This window comes from Neoarius graeffei, chromosome 13 (genome assembly GCF_027579695.1).
Source record: "Neoarius graeffei isolate fNeoGra1 chromosome 13, fNeoGra1.pri, whole genome shotgun sequence".
Classification (NCBI taxonomy): Eukaryota; Metazoa; Chordata; class Actinopteri; order Siluriformes; family Ariidae; genus Neoarius; species Neoarius graeffei.
The window spans coordinates 20,148,379-20,167,988 of NC_083581.1; the positions used below are offsets into that span (position 1 = coordinate 20,148,379).

At 39.5% G+C, this 19,610-nt stretch overlaps 1 protein-coding gene across 1 annotated transcript in view; it reads right to left on the reverse strand.

Annotated features, from left to right (window-relative positions):
• The window catches only part of fam50a (family with sequence similarity 50 member A), a 50,668-nt gene that overhangs the window by 6,381 nt on the left and 24,677 nt on the right, over nucleotides 1-19,610 (reverse strand). The window contains exons 5-9 of the mRNA XM_060937316.1: nucleotides 18,765-18,841; nucleotides 18,111-18,177; nucleotides 5,153-5,214; nucleotides 2,201-2,277; nucleotides 765-819 (exon numbers count right to left, since the gene is read on the reverse strand). Coding sequence (XP_060793299.1) covers nucleotides 765-819; nucleotides 2,201-2,277; nucleotides 5,153-5,214; nucleotides 18,111-18,177; nucleotides 18,765-18,841 — 338 coding nt within the window. The remainder of the gene's footprint in view (nucleotides 1-764; nucleotides 820-2,200; nucleotides 2,278-5,152; nucleotides 5,215-18,110; nucleotides 18,178-18,764; nucleotides 18,842-19,610) is intronic.

The window sequence follows — 19,610 nt, forward strand, 5'->3', positions numbered from 1 at the left end:
ATTCAAAATAAAAAATCACATTCTACATTCAAGGGTATGGTTATAATTCATGATCAACAAAAATGACAAACTAAATTCACATTAAACTTAAGTTCTATTAATTATCAAAATGTTCAAATATTAAATAAAATTTCTTAGGGTGACTGACCTTTTCTCCCTATGTCCTCATTAGTTGCATACGAGTTCTTCAAAAAGTCTTTTGAAATATTTAAGTTTTCAAAACTGTCAGCATTAATTCAGATTTACTGACTATCATATAGGTACATGATAGATAAAACGATAGATGAAAGAGAAACGTATTTTTGAAGAGCAGCGACGATGAACATGTGCAAGTTTCGATAAAATAGAACGGATGTGGGTACTTTTGTAAGAACTGTTATGATTGGCTATCATGCTCTTGCCATCGATGTTTTGGCCAATTACATTGTAGATAACATGTATTCTACCACGAGACTTAGCGAGACTAAAGATGGCGAAATTGTAAACATGTAACATCGTCGTACGAATGAATGATGCTTGAGTATCATGAAGGAACATACCCCAACCCCCCTCAATAAATGAAAAAAATTCTCAACGGATTTGGCATAATATAAAAATGTCGATTTTTACTCAGAAAAAGTGGAAATCTGCCGAAAAGCTCTCATCCCTGAATACTGGTGAGGCTTTGAGCAGTGATGTTGAAATAGTAATTTTATCCGCACTGTTATTAGGGTCTTATTTTAGGTATTCAGGCAGATGGGTGTACACTGTGTGATTGTGCTTACATGAGGGATGATCAGATCCTCCTTAATGTACATGAGCTGCTCCACTCCAGCAGACCTGTCGGGCACAAATACAAAAGATAACACTCGCAAAATCAATTAAATTCACAACAAATTTCAATTAGAATGAACACAGTAGTGTCAAATTTACAAGTCTTTCTACTCTGTACGTATACCGGGGGGGCATTCATAAGCATAAAAGATACTGATAATGAAAACATATTTGGAAACTATTAATGACTGCTATTCATACTTTGTTACAAATCTGTTGCTGGCAATTACAATTACGAAATGCATATGGTAAGTAGTTTATTATTATACACAGTGGGAGTTCCATATTTGCAGGGGATATGTTCCAAGACCTAACACAGATGGCCAAAACCGCTATCGTATCAAACCAGATATAACACTTGTTTTTCGTGTACATACATACCTATGATAAAGTTTAATTTACACACAATATGACAACAGTAATAAAGCTAACAATATACAGTAACAATTTTACATACAAGGACAAGAATGTCATGACAATATTGGGCTTTTAATGATTCCTTTGAACTGTTCTTTTTCTGTGGCAAAATGGTTGCACAACATAAAAATAGAATTTGGTGCACAAGTTTCAGTTTATTTTGGACTGATGTTCTTAGAATTTGCAGTTGTTTAGAAATGGCTCCAAGAGACATTCCTGATTTGTATAAATCTATTATCTTGTTTCTCAGATCTCCTTGGACTTTTCCATTATATACTGTGTGTTGGTCAATCCAATGAATGCTGTCCCAAAGAAAGGGGGGGGGACCCTTTTTATGGTGGCACAAAGAAGCTACCAGCTGTAGTCAATCATAAATCACTAACAGGAAGTTATATGCATAATTTTGACCCGTGTTGATTTCAGAAAACCCAAAATAAATTACAACTTGTGCACCAATTCTCCTCCCCATTAGAGATACATGTTGTCCAATCATTCTGTCACAGGAAAAAGAACAGTTTAAAAAAAAAAAATTAAAAGCCAATATTGAAAATCACAGTCACATCTATGCATGTAAATGTTTGAACATAACTGTACTTTGTTCTTATAAATATGAACAAAAATGTTGAGATCATGTGTAAATTTAAAGTGGATACATGCACTGGAATGTATTAAACAAAAAAAAAAAAAAAAAAAGTGTCTACTTTTGGTCATTCCCCAGTACCTGGACTCAAAAGCTTGGATTAAAAGCTTTTTTTGTTCTGCATTTAGAAGACATTTTCAAGGCAGAGAAACACTGGGGGAAAACAAACAACCCCCCCCTCCCCCCCCCCAAAAAAAACCCCCACAACCCAGTCCCCATCCTGGGCTATGTGATCTACAAGTTAATGGAAAGCTTTTTTGAAAACAAGCAATATTTGTAGCCTGACTTTTTCAACTTAAATTTCAGTTGATCAACCCATTGTGCTCTTGCCTCAACTCGCTGAAGTCTTTTCTCAGAACCTCCAGGGCTCTTTGTAGAAACTGCTGAATAGTATTGCCTTTCTTCATCTAGAGTCAGAAATGATAGATAGATAGATAGATAGATAGATAGACAGACACATTTCATTAAAAATAGTATCAACACAAGACATTTTAATTGACTAATTTACCAATGTGTGTAAACGTGCTTTTTCAAGTTGTATATAATGGTTTTATTTACTTTTTTATACACAATGATCACATCCCATCCAAAGGTATTAGAACAGCAAGGGCAATTCTTTAGTTTTTGCTACACACTGAAGACATTTTGGTTTGAGAGCAATAGATGCATGTGGTTAAAACAAACCAAGACCAGAGAGATGTCTTGCTCCACTCATACAGGGATCCAGGCCAGGTACCCCATACTCCTGGAGCACCTCACACAAGACCAGACACAAGGGGCAGTTGTACACCTTCCAAGTCCACAAAAGCATATGCGGACTGGTTGGGAAAACGCCCATGACCCGTTCAGTATCTTTGAGAGAGAAAAGAGCTGGTCCACTGTTCCCCAGCCAGGACAAAAACAGCATTGTTTCTCCTGAATCTGAGGTTTGACTAAACAGACAAATCCTCCTTTTCAGTACCCTGGCACAGACCTTGCCAGGGAGGCAGAGGACTGCTCCAACTTTATGGGGATCACACACGCCGGTCTCCCTTCTTAAAGATGGGAACCACCACAGTCTGCCAGTCTAGAGGCACTGTACCTAACCTCTATGCAATGAAGAAAACACATCAACCAAGAGAGCCCAAAGCCTTCAGGAACTCAGGACAAAAATCTCATCCACTCCCACAGCCCTGCTGCTGAGGAGTTTTTTTTTTTTTTAAACTACCTCAACTCTAGTTATGGGCAAGTCCTTCTAAGTCCTCCATCTCTACTGTCTTTGGAAGAAGTGTTGGACAGGTTCAAGAGATCCTTGAAGTATTCCTTCCACCACCCAAATACATCCCCAGTTGAAGTTAACAGCGCTCCATCCTTGCTGTAAACAGCATGGGAAAAGCACCCCCCACACACACAAGTCATCTGACAGCTTGCCAGAATCTCTTCAAGGCCGACCAACAATCTTTTTCTATGGCCTAACCAAACTCCTCCCACACCTGAGTTTTTGCCTCCACAACTGCCACAGCCATGTTACATTTGGCCTGTCTGATGCTTTAGGAGTTCCACAAGCCAACCAAGCTTATAAGGTCTCCTTCTACAGCTTGACACCCCCCCCTTAACCACCGGGTTCAGGAGTTGCTGCCACGATTGGCACCAACAACCTTGCAACCACAGCTCTGTACAGGTACGGAACATGGTCCATTTGGACTCAATATCCCCAGCCTCTCAGGATGCAGAATCAGAAACTTCTCGATCTGCTGGAGGTGCAAGTTGAAGATCTCTCTGATAAGGAGCTCTGCTGAACGTTCCCAGCACACCCACATTATATGTTTGAATTTCCCAGGTCTGTCTGGCATCTTCCCCTGCCATCTGATCATCAGTTGACAGCTCAGCTCCTCTCTTCACTCAAGTGTCCAAGACATACAGCTGCAGGTCTGATGATATGACTACAAAAAAAAAAAATCGATAATCGATTTAAGACCTAGAGTGCTCTGGTAACAAGTATACTTATGAACACCCTTATGCTCAAACATGGTGTTCATTATGGACAAACTATGCCTAGCACAGAAGTCCAATATCAGAGCACCACTCTGGTTTAGATGAGGTGGGCCTTTCCTCTACACCCTTCCATTTCATGATCACTGCCCACATGAGTGTTAAAGTCCTCTTGCAGAATGACAGTCACCCAAAGGGGTGCCTTCCAGTAAGGAAGGCCTCGAAGAAGCCGAATACTCCAAACTGGTGTTCAGTGCATAAGCACAGACAGCAGTCAGAGCATGTGCCCCAACTTAAAGCCTCACATTGGCAACTCTATCATCCACCAGGGTGAACTCCAACATACTGGCAGTGAAACAGGGGGCTGAGAGAAAACCCACACCTGCTCACCGCCTCTCACCAAGGGCAACTCTAGAATGGAGTCCAGCCTCTCTCCAGGAGTTTGGTTCCAGAGACCATACCATGCGTTGAGGTGAGCTTGACTATACCTAGCCGGTAGTTCCTGCACCAGCACAGGCTCCTTTCCTGCCACAGAGGTTATGGTCGATGTTCCAAGAGCCAGTTTTGTCAGTTGGGGATGGGATCATCAAGGCACCTACCTCATACTGCCGCCCAATCCACACTGCACCAGACCCTTACAGTTCCCCCCTGCCGGTGGTGAGCCTACAGGAGGGCGGACCCATAATGCTCTTTCAGGCTGTGCCCAGCTGGGTCCCATGGGTAAAGGCCTGGCCACCAGGTGCTCGCCAATGAGCCCCTCCCCCAAGCCTGGCTCCAGAGTGAGGCCCTGGCATCCCCATTCCTGGATGTTTTTGAAAATTTTGTACTTTCTTTACATTACAGGAACTCACTATCCTGTCTCAGGGCTAGCATGCTAATGTCAGCAGATATCACTGCAACGCAACAGACATTTGACATCAAAACTGTTATTCCTTTACAATCTGTTGATAATTTTGGCTACTTTGTTTAAATGTTTTAAGATGGCCTGTTCTAATTCTTTAGCTCACCTAAAAACTGGATGGTCCACTAAAAGTGCTAAAGCTGTAACACATCTAGATGTAAATATCAGGAAATTAAAGCTGGAAATATGATCTATTGTCTCATAGCAAAAACAAAAAGAATTATCCTTCCATTCCAACAATTTCAGAGGGGACTGTATGCATCACATCCAGAACATTATGTATACAGAAGAAAACCTTGGGAAAAGGACATTCCTACACTAGTTGTAGTAATACTAACACAGTAAAGGCAAGTTTCAATCTGGGAAAATTGAGTAATATGTTGCTTCTATTATGCAGTCATTGTGGATACCTTGACTGTTTTCCGGTGTCCAGATCCATCCCAGTAACTGAAAGTGATTTCAATCTCTTCACCTGAATGGGGGAGTGGGGGTGTCAACTTTAAATACATTTTGTTAAGTTCGTTCAGTTTGTAAAATTTTATTTTTATTTCACCCATTTAGCACAAAGCTGAAATAGCTGAGGCCCAAAAATGAGTTCTGGCTTGTTTTTGGGCCTCAGAGTTAAGGATCCAATATAGATTATTATTCAGAAGTATGCTCAGTAGGGGAGGAGCAGGGAGACTTGGGACAGTTTGTATTCTCAAAAATCAATTTCAACCAATCAGGTTTTAGATTCCATGAGAAGTTAGATGTTGCCCCTTAGAGTAAACTACTTCCTTTGGAGCCACAAAGCTACACAGCAAGGTTTGTGCAGTTAAATATTTTATCAACCAAAACTTGTATTTTCTACTTCGCCTCCACCTCTATTCTATGGCATAATGCACGCTGGTGAATTGGGGGATTTGTTAAGAATTAAAGTATGTAGCCTAGAGTCACCATAAACAGAGGATATTACACAGTAGCGCAAAGATATTAAGTTTATCTTTGAGCGGTGAATGTATGCATCACATGTGAGCAAAGCAAATGAGTGAAAACATTTTCAACACAAGATGATAAACTTCATATCTTCGTGCCACTATGTAATGGTTTTTATATTATATGGACACATCCACCCAAAAAAAAAAAAAAATCCCAACCATAAATTTTAATATTTTGAACTGGCTTGCTATTTTGATAATGCGTGTCGTCAATGGGAAAACACTGGGAGTGACATCAGAACGAAATACCAAGAAATGTCACACTCAGACCCATGATGCATTTCATATGAAAAATGTGAGTTTTTCAACATGGGGGGGGGACCTTCACAGCAATGCGTGATTCTTTTTATTACATAAACACATTCACAAAGTACCCAAATTTATCAAAATTCATCGATTCCTTCACAAGTGACATACAGAGAAATATGTCATGATCGCTGTCCGGATGTAGTTCATATGAAAAATACGAGTGGGTGTATTTCCCAGCAAAACACTCATGTCTATGTAATATGCAGTATTATACATTCAGGCCACTTTTTCCATGGAATAAAAACATTTATTCTATTCCCTTTTAGTGGGTTTCATTCATTTTAATTTCCCTGAGGGAACCCTCCCAAAGGGATCAATAAAGTTCTATCTAATCTAATTCGTTTCGATAGCATGCAATATTATCATATTGGTTATCCTACATATATTACGCCACTCTACCCAGTGGAGAATGAGCGTGCAATATTGTCACAATATTGCACATTGTCAAGACATGACGTCACACATCGGAGCTGTCAAACTTCCGCGTTAGCAAGCAACTAACAATTTGTAAACAAAAACATGGCCACCAGGTTTGCTTTGTTGAAAACGGAAGGTTTTGAGAGAATTTTGGCTGCCAGGTAGCTCTGTTGTGTATAGCTGTCAATGTTGATTTTAAAAGTAAATAAATTACACAGGGAAATGAATACTTAAGTACGAGTGAAAAAATACTGTGGCGAGCATGCATGGAAGAAGAGTCTGGAGACAGAAATCTTAGTTTCTCGATCATTAGCATTTGCTTGACTGTGCTAGCGTTAAGCAGTAGTGTTAACGAAAGCCACACCGGCTGGACTGCCATGCTAAAAGCACTGAGTGGCAGGTAAGCTAGTGCTTGCCTTTGAGAATACTGATATGAAGTGTGCATGTATAATAATAAAGGCTTTTTTTCATGGTCTATCAGATATATTCCATTCAGCTAGCAGGATACTGAACGAGACGAAGACGAGTTCAATATCACGCTAGCTGAATGGACCATGCAAAGCCAGCCAATATTATTTATTGATGTATTACCTCGCCCAGGACAGAGTCCACCAGGGGGTAAGGTATTGTTTTCAGTGGGGTTTCTTTGTTAGCAACATTACGGGAAAATGGCTGGACCAATCCTCATGAAACTTTCAGGATAGATGGGCATTGGTCTCAAATAGAATGACTGGATGACCTTTTGAGGGTCATCCGGCCAAGGCTACCAAAGAGGTCAATCATTTTTGGTGCAAATGGTCCCGAATGTGTCCCAAATCACTCCCTACTCACTACATAGTGGACTAGATCATTAGGTCGCCATTTTGTAGTGCTGTCCGAATGTATAGTGAGCATTATTACACCCTATATAATGCACTCAAAGTATCTCACAATGCATCACGAAAAGTAGTGCTGCGGCAAAGAAGAAAAGCCACAGCAAAGAAGTTATCATTTAATCAACAAGCTCACTATATAGTCCTCTATATAGTAATTCCCTATATAGTGAGTAGGTCATAGTGAACAAGTGTGATTTAAGACACAGCATTTGTAACCAATCAGCACTTATCAAGTTTGATTACCCGTTCTATTTCTTGATAAACTTCAGAACTAATCAGAACTAGAAATGAAAGAGAAACCTCGTTACAACTTCGTAGTATCGGAAGATAATCAACAGATAAAAAGATAAACGAAATTCACCTCGTGGTTCGCCAAGGCTACCGATTCTATATATCAAGCAAGTGGTGTTTAAGAAAATTTACCTTTTGATTACCACAGCTTTTGTTTGGTCCTTCTGAAAAGGAAAATAAAAAATTTAAAGTGTTTTTTTTAAAGCTTCTTAGCAGATATTTAGAGTCTTTACACTATACTTATGAAACAAAATTCTCTCATTAGTGACCTTGAAAGAACAGAGACCACACTTGAGATTGAATTAGTTGTTATAACACTAAAATAAGTGCTACCGGGCGAGGTTTGTTTTGCCTGGCAACATTTGTTAAGCTTAAATTCTGGGTTTAAAAAAAAATGTTTTTTTTCCCAAAAAAATGGCCACATGGGGAGAGTTGGGACAGTTTGTTTTACAGGGGTTTTTTTTCCTTGTGGTTTTCAAATATAAAATTGTTATTAAACAAGTGTGTTAAAAATGTGGGCATGTACCTGCATGAAGATTAGGCTGATTTCATTCCTTCTTGAGAATGGAACCGTTTTGATGAGTCAGATTTTGGGTAAACTGACATTTTTCTATCACTGTACCAGCATTGTGTGTTCATACAGCTCATGTTACAAGTTTTGATAAATAAAAACTAAAATCACGTAGGCCGCAGTATTTTTTGTTTCATGTCTCCCCACTATGTCCCAAGGTCCCATACCTCCCCTCAAAGTCTGTCTCCCCACAAAAAATAATGACAAAGTGAAGCCTGAAGGCCAGTATGTAGCTGAGAAACTAATGTGGTAAGAGGGTATAGTAAATACTCTAATGCAATATGAACGTGACACAGCCTGCAAAGAAATTCACACAATCTACAAAAGCTGAAAACCTGTCCCAAGTCTCTCTGCTCTCCCCTACCTATTAGTGCCAAAAATACTGATTACTGATGAAGTCAGGAGAACCAGGGATCCTGCTCCTCCTAGGGTGAAGTACTGCTTATTCTAGTCTCTTACCAGTTATTTGGTCTTGGACCAACCCAGTGAAACTCTTAAGGTTATCCAGATTGTGCTCACACTGATTCAAAATTTAGATATTTTTCAAGTCAGTCAATAGATTCCACTTTGAATTCCATCATCCATAACAAATGGACAGACATAGAACTCCAACTGCAAAATTTCCATTCATTGAATTTCAGTGTGAATCTGTGAACTCCAGCATCTTTGAAACTGATGCTTTGCACCAAGCTATACGAAAAGCTCAAGGAATTATTCAAATTGCAATTGTGATTTCTCCAAAGTTATATGAGAAATTTAGCCAAGACAAATATTTTAGGATTTGAACCACAGATTCAATAATTCTGTCTGTTGTTGTATGACTGCAAAATCTTTAACATTAAAGAAGCTGAAGAACATAGCGTTACCAACATGTGTACTTGTGTACTCTACCTACACAATGGGAATTATGTTGAGGACTTGGGAGGGGGTGTCAGGAACCCCTGTGATGCAAGTCCTTCACAACCCATTTATATGAAAGACAACCCTGAGTTTGTGAAATGTATTCATTGCAAATAGAACAATGAAATAGTAAATACTTTAATAGGCAAAATATCCCCCCCCCCCAAGTGTCTTTCTTGCAAATTATGCTGAGAGGCCCCTACAAAGCTGTAGGAATATCTGGCGAGTACTGGTCACTCACCGCATGTGACGATCTCTTGTATTCTTTCCATGTCTGAGCTATGGAGGTAGGGTGGTTATACAGAGGCCCTCTCTCAAAAAAATACCCCAGCCTTCCTAAATTTTGCCAAAACCATGTAACAAAATATGTTCAGGGATGAGAATGAAAAATATTTTAAAAGTCTGAAAAAAACCGGGGGTTTGGGGGCCGCAGGCACCCAGCAGGCCCAAGGGCTGGGAGCTAATGATTTTTGGCTATTTTTTTTTTTTTTTTACCCCCAAACCATTAATTTTATCAGCAAAAAGTTGCAATTTATTTGGAAATAAACTCCCCTTCTTGGTGGACTACCAGGTGAAAATGATTAATATGGTACAAGAGACTTGTTTTTAATCAATTCACATTTGATTTAAAAAAAAAAAAAATCAATGCACCTTTTAATATAAACGAGCTCTACAGTATTATATTTCTGCATTTTTGCTATTCATGTCTTTGAATACTCTAATCCTTTAAAATGAAGTGCAAACCAGAAAAAAGTTCTATCATATAATTCTCTTAAGCTTTCTTCTGATGTTATCATGGTAGCAGGCGGTCTTGCATATTAAGCAGGCAACATTCAACATCACTTTCCTTTCAACTGTTGTGTGTAATAACTAGGTTTTATCTGGACAGGATGTTGTGTAATGCAATACATATACCATATGGTCAATTTGAAGATCAAGATGGTGATTTTGAATTAAAGAACAGGCATGTACAATTGGCATTACATATTGGAATTTTTTTTTTTTTTAAATCAAAAACTACAAGTTCAACTTGGCCTAAAAAATTTGGGCAGACGCTCTCGCGTGGCACATGCCAGCAATTCTTCCCCCCCCCCCCCCATGAAATGAGCAATAAGTAGGAGAGTTATACATGGTATCATACCTAAAATTTTATCAGAAATATAGATATGATACTATGATTCTCCCCAACATGCTACATTAGATAAGCTAACCCCATTACACTTATGACATGTATTTGATATTTTATATACACACAAACACACACACACTGATTCGTGCGATACACATTTTAAATACAATGAATCATTGAACAGGCAAAATCATTTTCGACTGACCTTTGTGGTTTTTTGGTGTATATGTGAAGTTCGATAGTCCTTGCCCCTCTACTAGCGTAGTTTATCATGTCAGAACACAATGAGCAAAGTACTTTTCCTGGGACGTCTATTTTCCGTATGTGATCACCGAGCTTCGTTGTGACAGTCTGCTTGTCGATCTCGACATTCAGTGTTCTTTCTAACCAAGCCCATCGAAAACAGTTCTTTATTCCTGCACCTTTATCAATCTCCCTCGCTCGATCCTCTTCTTTCTTATCTAGGACTTTTGCCATTGTCGATATGCTAAAATATCCAGCCTGAATACGTGTCTTTCCGATGTTACCGATGCGTACCGTCAGACAGTGTGTACGGTCGGTGAACGGCGATTGCAAGCCACGCGTGGAGAGCATGTGTACTTGTGTTTATACACTGCACGCGATGGGATTTCCCGAAAATTCTACCGCAAATAAGTCGAACATTGTCGCAAAAGTGAATGTTAATTAGAACATGTCAAAAGACTCGAGTGTGTTAACCCAGAGCCCACCAAGAATCAAGACATTATAAGGTGAACACAGGTCGTTAACCATACCCCCCCGAAAATTTCTCCACGGATTTACATCGATCTCAAAAACGATCATTTTGGTCTGATCGGTGGAAAATTCTCATCCCTGTATGTTATAGTCTAACAAGACCAAGATAGAGCTTTTTTGTGCATAATTGTAAAAGATGTTTGGCACAAAGTCATTTTATCACCAAAGGACACATGGCAGGGTTTCCCGCAGCGCTTTATAGACCCCTTTCACTGACGTCACCCGAAACCGGAAGTAAACAGACCCTGCGCCATTTTGGAAGACCAACAAACTTGTGATTGGGGGGAAATAACGGCAGCGGTATGTGAACCCACGAGAATAAAGTGGAGTGGCAAACGACTTAAACAAACAAATCTGAACTGTTTTATTTATGATTTATTGGCCCAACAGTAGACTTGAAAGAAACCTGTGTGAGACTTGGCAAAAAACTGTGGATATAATGGATAAGTCTGTGCATGATCTGCGGACACTTTGAGGTAAGCAAACGCAAGAAATTCAGATTTAAAACATGCTAAATTGGCCCCAAGTTGATAACTGTATGAGGAGCAAGCCTCCCAGACTTCTACAATTTAATAATAATAATAATAATAAAGGATGGTTTGGGGCTTGCTCTCCTATTATATAAATAAAACATAGTTGTTGTGTAGGCATATATCATAAATACATATGTATAATTTGGATAAATTAACCTAAATTATGGATACCTTACTAGTAACAAAAGTATTAATTTTTCAACTGAAAAGATATTATTAAAAGATAAATATCAACAAGATTACCTTGGCCATAACTATGTGTAGGTTATTCTTAATAACAGCTGTAATATCACGAACCAAGCCACTAACAACATAATTGTAAGCCTGTAGCCCTTTGTAGGCTTTCAAGTCATCAGCAGTGTAGGCACGGGGTGTAAACAACAAATAGTTTACAATGCCTGGGTAGCAAACAGATGGCAGAATTGGTGTCCGGTCCTCCTTATGTATCTGACACGGAGAAATAATATAAATCGTGCTGCCTACCAGATTACAGTCGTCTGTTTTATTGTATCAGTACTAGTATCACTTACTATACTCAGTCATAGATTAGTCCAGTACAACATGACCAGCTTGCTTTTTTTTCCATTTGACTGTCGCAAGTTTTTTCAGGCTGGTACAGTCAAAAATTGAAAAAAGTTTTGGTCTACTAAACTAGTCATCGATTCTACTAGTGTATTAATTGGAGTCGACATGAAAACGTTAGGTAAAAACTTTAAACCAGTACAATCTCTTCTTCAAAGTTTCACCAAATGGTTTTATTTATGCAATTTAAAGCTCATAATACTGTATAACTTTGGTCTAGCAAAAACACGGAGCAAAAACATGGCTGAATCCTGAATGACTCCTATTTGTTTAAATAGGGGACTACATAGGCGGCAGAATGTAGTTTCTTTTTCCCTGCCATGGAAGCGCACTTGTATACCGAGGAGGAAAGCAATTTGCATTACAGCCGTGAGGCGGCTCGGTTTTCCCTTTCGGGCGCTCTCGTTTTCTGTTAGAATTTGGTAAAGAAAAAAAAAAAAAAAAAAGTGTATATATGTATATATATATATATATATATATATATATATATATATATATATATATATATATATATATATATTATTTACCAGCTTACCGGGTCCATTAACAAATCTGACAGCTGACAAGGTCGGGATATAAACGAACTTTTGCGTTAAACTGTGTGCTTGGATTCACATAATTTTTTCTGAGTCTTATCATATGGGTCAAACCCATCAATCACAGCCAGTTTCTCCACATACCGTGCCCTTTCTGCAACTGGTAATGTACTCACATAACCCGAATTATCATCCATCGTGTCACTTTACTCTCGCTCGTACTTTGTTTTATATTGAGAGTGCATGTACTTGGTCTTCCAATATGGCGCCTAACAAAATCTCGCGGCGCGGTGACGTCATGTGAAAGGAGTCTATAGTTAGGGCGGCCGGCTTGACAACAACTGCCCCCCGCCTTGACTACGTCCGCCTGGAGAGGAGGGGGGGGGGGGAAATAAATAAATCTGCCGCATCCACGCATGCATGGACAATTAAAATACGGCCGCATCGCGATGAGGCCGAATAGCGGCATCTGCTGGTTAAATATGTTACCGCGCCATCTATCACCTGTTGCTATGCCAACATTTTTTTTTTTTTTACGGGAAGAGGCTAATTACCCGGCAACTGGATATCATACAACCTGTCGTCGTCGTGGGAAGGACATGTGGAGGTAAGATAATTATTCATGTAAATTAAACATATTTAGAGTGTCCTATCAACTGCTTGCCCATGCATTGTTAGATAGGCTCTGCAATTCCTTCGTTTAGTTTCTTATCAAGGCTACCGCTATGTTTGACAATTGCACGTGGTTTTCTCTAGTTGTATCACACTAGAATACTTGCACATGTTGTGTGATTATATGCTGTTATCTTGTTATTGCACTTTAACTGTTTTGTTTATTTATAAAAAAAAGAGTTCAGTAAATAAAAGAAGGCTGTTGCCCTTAAAGAAGTTGTTGGCCCTGTGATCCAGATTTCTTGTCAACGTCGCCCAAACAGGACACTGTCCGCCCCCCGGCTCGACTGTCGCAGCCGCCACTGCCCCCCGGGCAATGCCCCCTTCCCCCTGGTCACCACCTTGACTAACTGATTTTCTGCGGGAAACCCTGCATGGTGATGGAAATATCTTGCGGTGAGGCTGCTTGTCTTCAGCTGGGACTGGGACTCTAGTCAAGGTAATGGAAATCATGCACAGCTCCAAATACCAGTTAAACAGCTGGAATGACTTGAAGGCTATGCACTGGAGATACCCTCACAAATTAACTGATCAAGAATATTTTTGCAAGGAAGAGTGGAATAAAACTGGTAAATCAAGATGTGCCAAGATAGTTGGGGGTTTTTTAAACCAAAAAGACTGCAAGATGATTTACAAGCAAACAGGTGCATTTGATGTCTTAGTAAACTGGGATGTATTGATGCTGTCACCCCCCCATGTGTTCACTCAGGTTTGTTGACAGTGGAGTGGCTGGCCATTTTATGTCCCAGGGCTCCCTCATGTCAGTGTTACCTTTTGACTCTCCCTTTTATTTATGCTGTCATAGTTAGTCTTGCCGGAATCCCAGCTTGTGCTCAGCATACAGCATATACTATTCCTAACTATTAGAGGACACTGGACATACCCAACAACGTGTGTTCTTTCTTTCGCTCACTCGCTGTGTGGAGTGACACATCAACCCTAAGATACTAATGGTGCCGACTCCTACTACTACTACTTCATCCTTCTATTTCTTCTACTCCGCGGACCTGCCTGATCGATCCTAACGTACTACGTCTGGCTGGAGTCTCATCACATTGCTCCTGTGGAGGATGGCCCCAGATGGACAGCATATGGAAGATGGCTCTTGGACACATACAGTTTTGCTATGATAACTTTAGGACCGCAGTTGTCATGTACAGTTTTACACTCAAGTCTCAATCAATGAACAATAGATCACTTCAACAAAATAAATTTCATGTTAAAACTATAATAAATTTCTTGGTTATACAATTGTACTTTGTGACCATATAGTACACTGTTATAAAATTACTTGCTTCTATAATCACGCTATCTGTTATCCCCAAATGAGGATGGGTTCCCTTTAGAGTTTGGTTCCTCAAGGTTTCTTCCTCATGTCGTCTGAGGGAGTTTTTCCCCTCACCACCGGTGCCTCAGGCTTGATCATTAGGGATAAATAAAATTTATTAAGGATAAAATTAGTCCATATTTTTAACATCTTTATTTTTCTGTAAAGCCAATTTGTGACAAATGTCTAGCACTTTTAACAACAGACAAACAAACTGACTTGCTTTAACAAATGGTTAAATGCAGAGGAGGAATTTTGCTGTCTGATGCTACGTTCACACTGCAAGGCTTAATGCTCAATTCCGATTTTTTTGTGAAATCCGATTTTTTTTGTGAGGTCGTTCACATTAACAAATATATGCGACTTGTATGTGATCCTCAGTATGAACGAAAAGCGACCCAAGTGTTCCGCATGCGCATTGCAGGATACGACGACGTCACACGCAGTGAGCATGGCCAGTGTTTACGGAAGTAAAACCGCCTGGTTGCGGTATGATCCATCCAATCTAGCTTGAATAGCTGTATCCCCCCCCAAATGGAAATCAGCTCCCTAACCTCTGCGTCCTTCCATTGAGAAGATTCAGAACCTTCACAGCCCAAAGCGTCCCTCGCATTGATGTCATGCGCAGGGGCGCAGATGCGTTTTTTGAACTGGGGGGGACAAAGCTGCCAGCAAACCAACCCCGATATGCCTGTCAAACTTGTGGGTTACCATAGCAACCAAGCTCGAGCTCGCAACCTGTGCAGTCCGCGCAGCTCAACCAACCGAATATCAGTCTTTGTTTTATGCGAGTTGTTGCAACTATGTATACACTGCTGTGCACCTCAATAAACCGAATGGTAATTAGTCTTTTGATTTTTCCGTGAGGTTTGCCTTATGCAAAGAAAGACAGCATAGACGTTTTTTCCTCCCTATAAGTGGGGGGGACCGAACGAGGTGAATTTAAATCTGGATGGGACGAGTCCCACCCTCTATCTGCGCCCGTGATTATGCGCCATGTTGTTGTAACTTTTTTTTGAGAGACCCGCCGCCTACTTCAACGCAGAATAGTGACGTTTGTGGCTTGTTGATGACGTGTAAGTCGGATGAATGCGACCTGGCGGTTCAGACTGAAGTCGCATATGAAAAGAGCAGATAGGAATCGGAATTAGGACCACATATCCAAACAGCCTGGGTCGGATTTGAAAAAAATCGGATCGGTGTCGTTCATATTGTCAATAAAAGATCGGATACAGGTCACATATGGGCGAAAAGATCGGATTTGAGTCACTTCAGCCTGCAGTGTGAACGTAGCCTGAGTGTACATGTGACAAAGACTTTTCTTATGGGTGTGCACACTTCTGCAACCAGGATTTTACGTTTAATTTCCCTAAAATATTCCCGTTTGATTTTTTTACATGAATTTTGCTGGCTCCTTCACCATTTTAAAAGTGAAAAAGAACATGATCCGATTTATCATGGTTTCATTTATATTACATTCCTTATCTTGGTCTTATATCAATAAGAGTGCTCTGATAACAGAATATCCCCCGCTGTCATGCAAATCCATGTCTTATGCCTCACTACACTGCTAGTCTTCTACATGCTCCAATTACAGTTCACATTGACTACTGCAAACCTATTCTCTCTGGTATTCCTTACAAATGCCTCCATAAACTTCCATGGGTTCAAAATACAGCTGCCCGCATCATTACCAAAAACCCTTCCATCGAACATATTACTCCTGTCCTCCAGCAGCTTCACAGTCTTCCTTAAATAAAAAGATTCTGCTTCTCACTAAGACACAAACACAGCACCTCCATATCTCTCCAATCACCTTATCTGCACACTTTCTCAACCACTGCTGCTCTTCTATTAATCTCACTACACCTCCTGCTTGTTTGATTACCATGGGATTTAAAGCCTTTAGCCCTGTTGGCCCAAATAATGATTCTCTTCCAACCTTCAAATACCACCTTAAAACAGCTCTTCAAACTTCCCTATTCTGTCTGACTAATGCTAATGGCTTTTGCAATTATGTTTATTTTAAATGTTGTGTATTTTATACCTTGTTGAATTACTGAGGTCCTGTAACAATGTCTTGCTTCATTGCTGATTACTACCATATGTTTGAATTTAGTTTTAAGGTGTCCTTGAGTGCCTTAAAAGGCACCTATAAACAAAAATGCATAACTATGGTTATTGCTCTTTTGGCATATTTGTGATATGCTGTTAAAATGAGAAAGCTGTATGCAAAACATGTAAAAGGTTACACATTTTTAAAATATTGTTAAAACAAGCAACATTTCAATCACAGATCCTACAGTACCAGTCAAATTTGGACAGACCTACTCATTCATTTTTTTTTCCCTGTACATTGACCATTTTCTACATTGTAGAACAATACCAAAGAAATCAAAACTATGAAATAACATATGGAACATGTATGGAATTATCTGGGGAAGCCATGGTCTGAGAAGCAGCTTTGGGACTAAAAGGTCATCGGTTTGATTCCCTAAACCAGCAGAAATGGCTGAAGTGCCCTTGAGCAAGGTACCTAACCACCAACTGCTCCTCAGGCGACTCTGGGTATGTTGTACGTGAGATAAGAGCATCTGCTAAATGCATGTATTGCACAGCACTATCAATCATGTGACATGCAAAAGTGGACAGCTCCAGAGAAAGCTGACATCATTGCCAGTGAGCTTTTAGGATCTTTTGGGAACAATGAGCTTTCACCCGAGTGCCTTGATGGAGCACAGCACTTTCTCAAAGATGGAGTGCCATTAAGGCACTCAGGTGAAAGCTCATTGTCCCCAAAAGATCCTAAAAAGCTCACTGGCAATGATGTCAGCTTTCTCTGGAGCTGCCAACTCTCGCATGTAAACAAAAAAAACTTTCAAAAAAGCTTCATAGTTTAGATTCTTCAAAGTATCCAGTGTTTACCTTGATGCTTTACATCTTAACCAGCTTCATGAGATAGTCCCCTGGAATGCTTTTCAATTAACAGGTGTGCCTCATCAAAAGTTAATTAGCGGACTAGTTTCTTGCCTTTTTAATATGCATTTAAAAAAAAAAGCAGCAAATAAAAACACAGTAAATAGCCCTATTCCATCCCTATAGTTTGGTTAACATTATCCTACCCTACCTACTGGTTTGTGGTGCTGCCAATGGTGTTTTATTGCAGTGTTACAAGTTTTGCATACAGCAGTGCTTTTGAGGAGATTCCTCCCCCCCCATATTTCTTTATTGCCGTCATTGTTTGGATTATTTTCTCTCCACATCTGATGTAATCATGGGCTTTATGCCATTCAACAGCTTATCTTAAAACACAATTAACCGTATTGGGTTATCAAAACAATACAGATTCCTGTAAAACAAAAATCAAATAAAAGATTCCCTTATCAGAAGAGTAGAAATAAGTGTAATATCAGATATATTACAACAGCTTTATTCACATTAAGATATATACAATAATTATTTTCAGATCACTTACCCTTGATTTTCTCCTGCTTCCGTTCCCACTCCTGCCTAAGCTCCTCTCTCAGGCGATTTTCCTCCTCCTGGACACAAACACGCATGTAAACACAACCCAACTCACTTAAACACAAAATATAGTCACAAATGGCGATCTGCAGGATTTTTATTCCATGTTCCTTTCATTTTGGACTGCCAGTACCGAGACCTGCTAAACTGTTTTAGAAACAACAAAACACAATGACAAAGTTCTCTCTTACCTTATTCTAGCACCCTTGTCAAAGGCCCCACAAATTAACACTCGTTAGGTCTTGTGTAGTGCTGATTATGGCAATTCATTGCAATTATTATAAAATAAAAAAGTAAAAAAAAGCAATAAAAAAATTGGGAGATTGAGAGTGTCAAATCTCAGTGTGGATGCAGTACAGGATCTACAGTACAGTCTAGTGGCTTATCAAGTCAATCAAAATGCCTCTTTCCTGGTCAGGTTTAGTCGCATACCAGAAAGCTAGAATTCTGGTTTGCAGGACAACTAATAAGGATGTCACATCACTGTCAAAACTCTGCTGACTCACTGAACAGCACAACATGCATCATACAGGTTGCGATTTGAAAAATACATTCACATGTCCGCTAAACAAACAGGGAAGTGCATCAAAAATCAAAGTGCTACCTCTCTTTCCCTGTCTGGAAGAAAGCTTGTGTCGACATCAGGGTTCTTCCCCAGCTTCTTTTTCTTAACTGGGGTGTCTAGAAAACAAATAAAAGCTGAAATCTGATTTCACAGCAACAGGACTGAACATAACTATGCAAAACTTCAATGACGAGAAATAAAGCTTAGGTAAATTTGCAAGGTGACTGCTGTGTTCAACTGGTGTTGGAAACTGAAATATTACACCAGAAGACCCAATTAAGTCATATTTACAGGTGGGAAACTTGGATTTCTGCATGATGGGGTTAAAAGATGATGCAAACTTTCACTGCAGTGAATTTTTAAGATAATACTCGCATTTCAATTTCAGCTGCAAGTATTTAATTAGTGCAATATTCTATTTCAGTTGAAGTACTATTCTTATTTAAGCTTCATTATTTGTGTATATTACGTATACAGCCCATGTTTTTACTTTATAGATACATTTTTCGTATAGTTTAAAAAAAACTTTTATTGCACTCTTTTTTTTTTTTACTATTTAGTCCTGACTCTTTTCTATTTGTGAGCTGCTGTAACACGTAAATTGTCACCGAGGAATGAATAAAGTTTCTCTTATCTTAAAGTGCAAATCTTAGCTCCATACCTGTCCAAAACTTACCATCAAGTATAAATCACTTTTATTCACATCAAATATGGCATGAATCCAACAAACCCCCGAGGAGGAGTACGTTAAAATGTAACACGTGTCAAAATGCACAAAACCAAAAACATCTCTTCCTGGTGAGTATGACTGATATATACTGAAATTTTGTTCATCTGGGGCATTCCACACACCTACCAAATTTGACACGGATAGGTGAAACTATA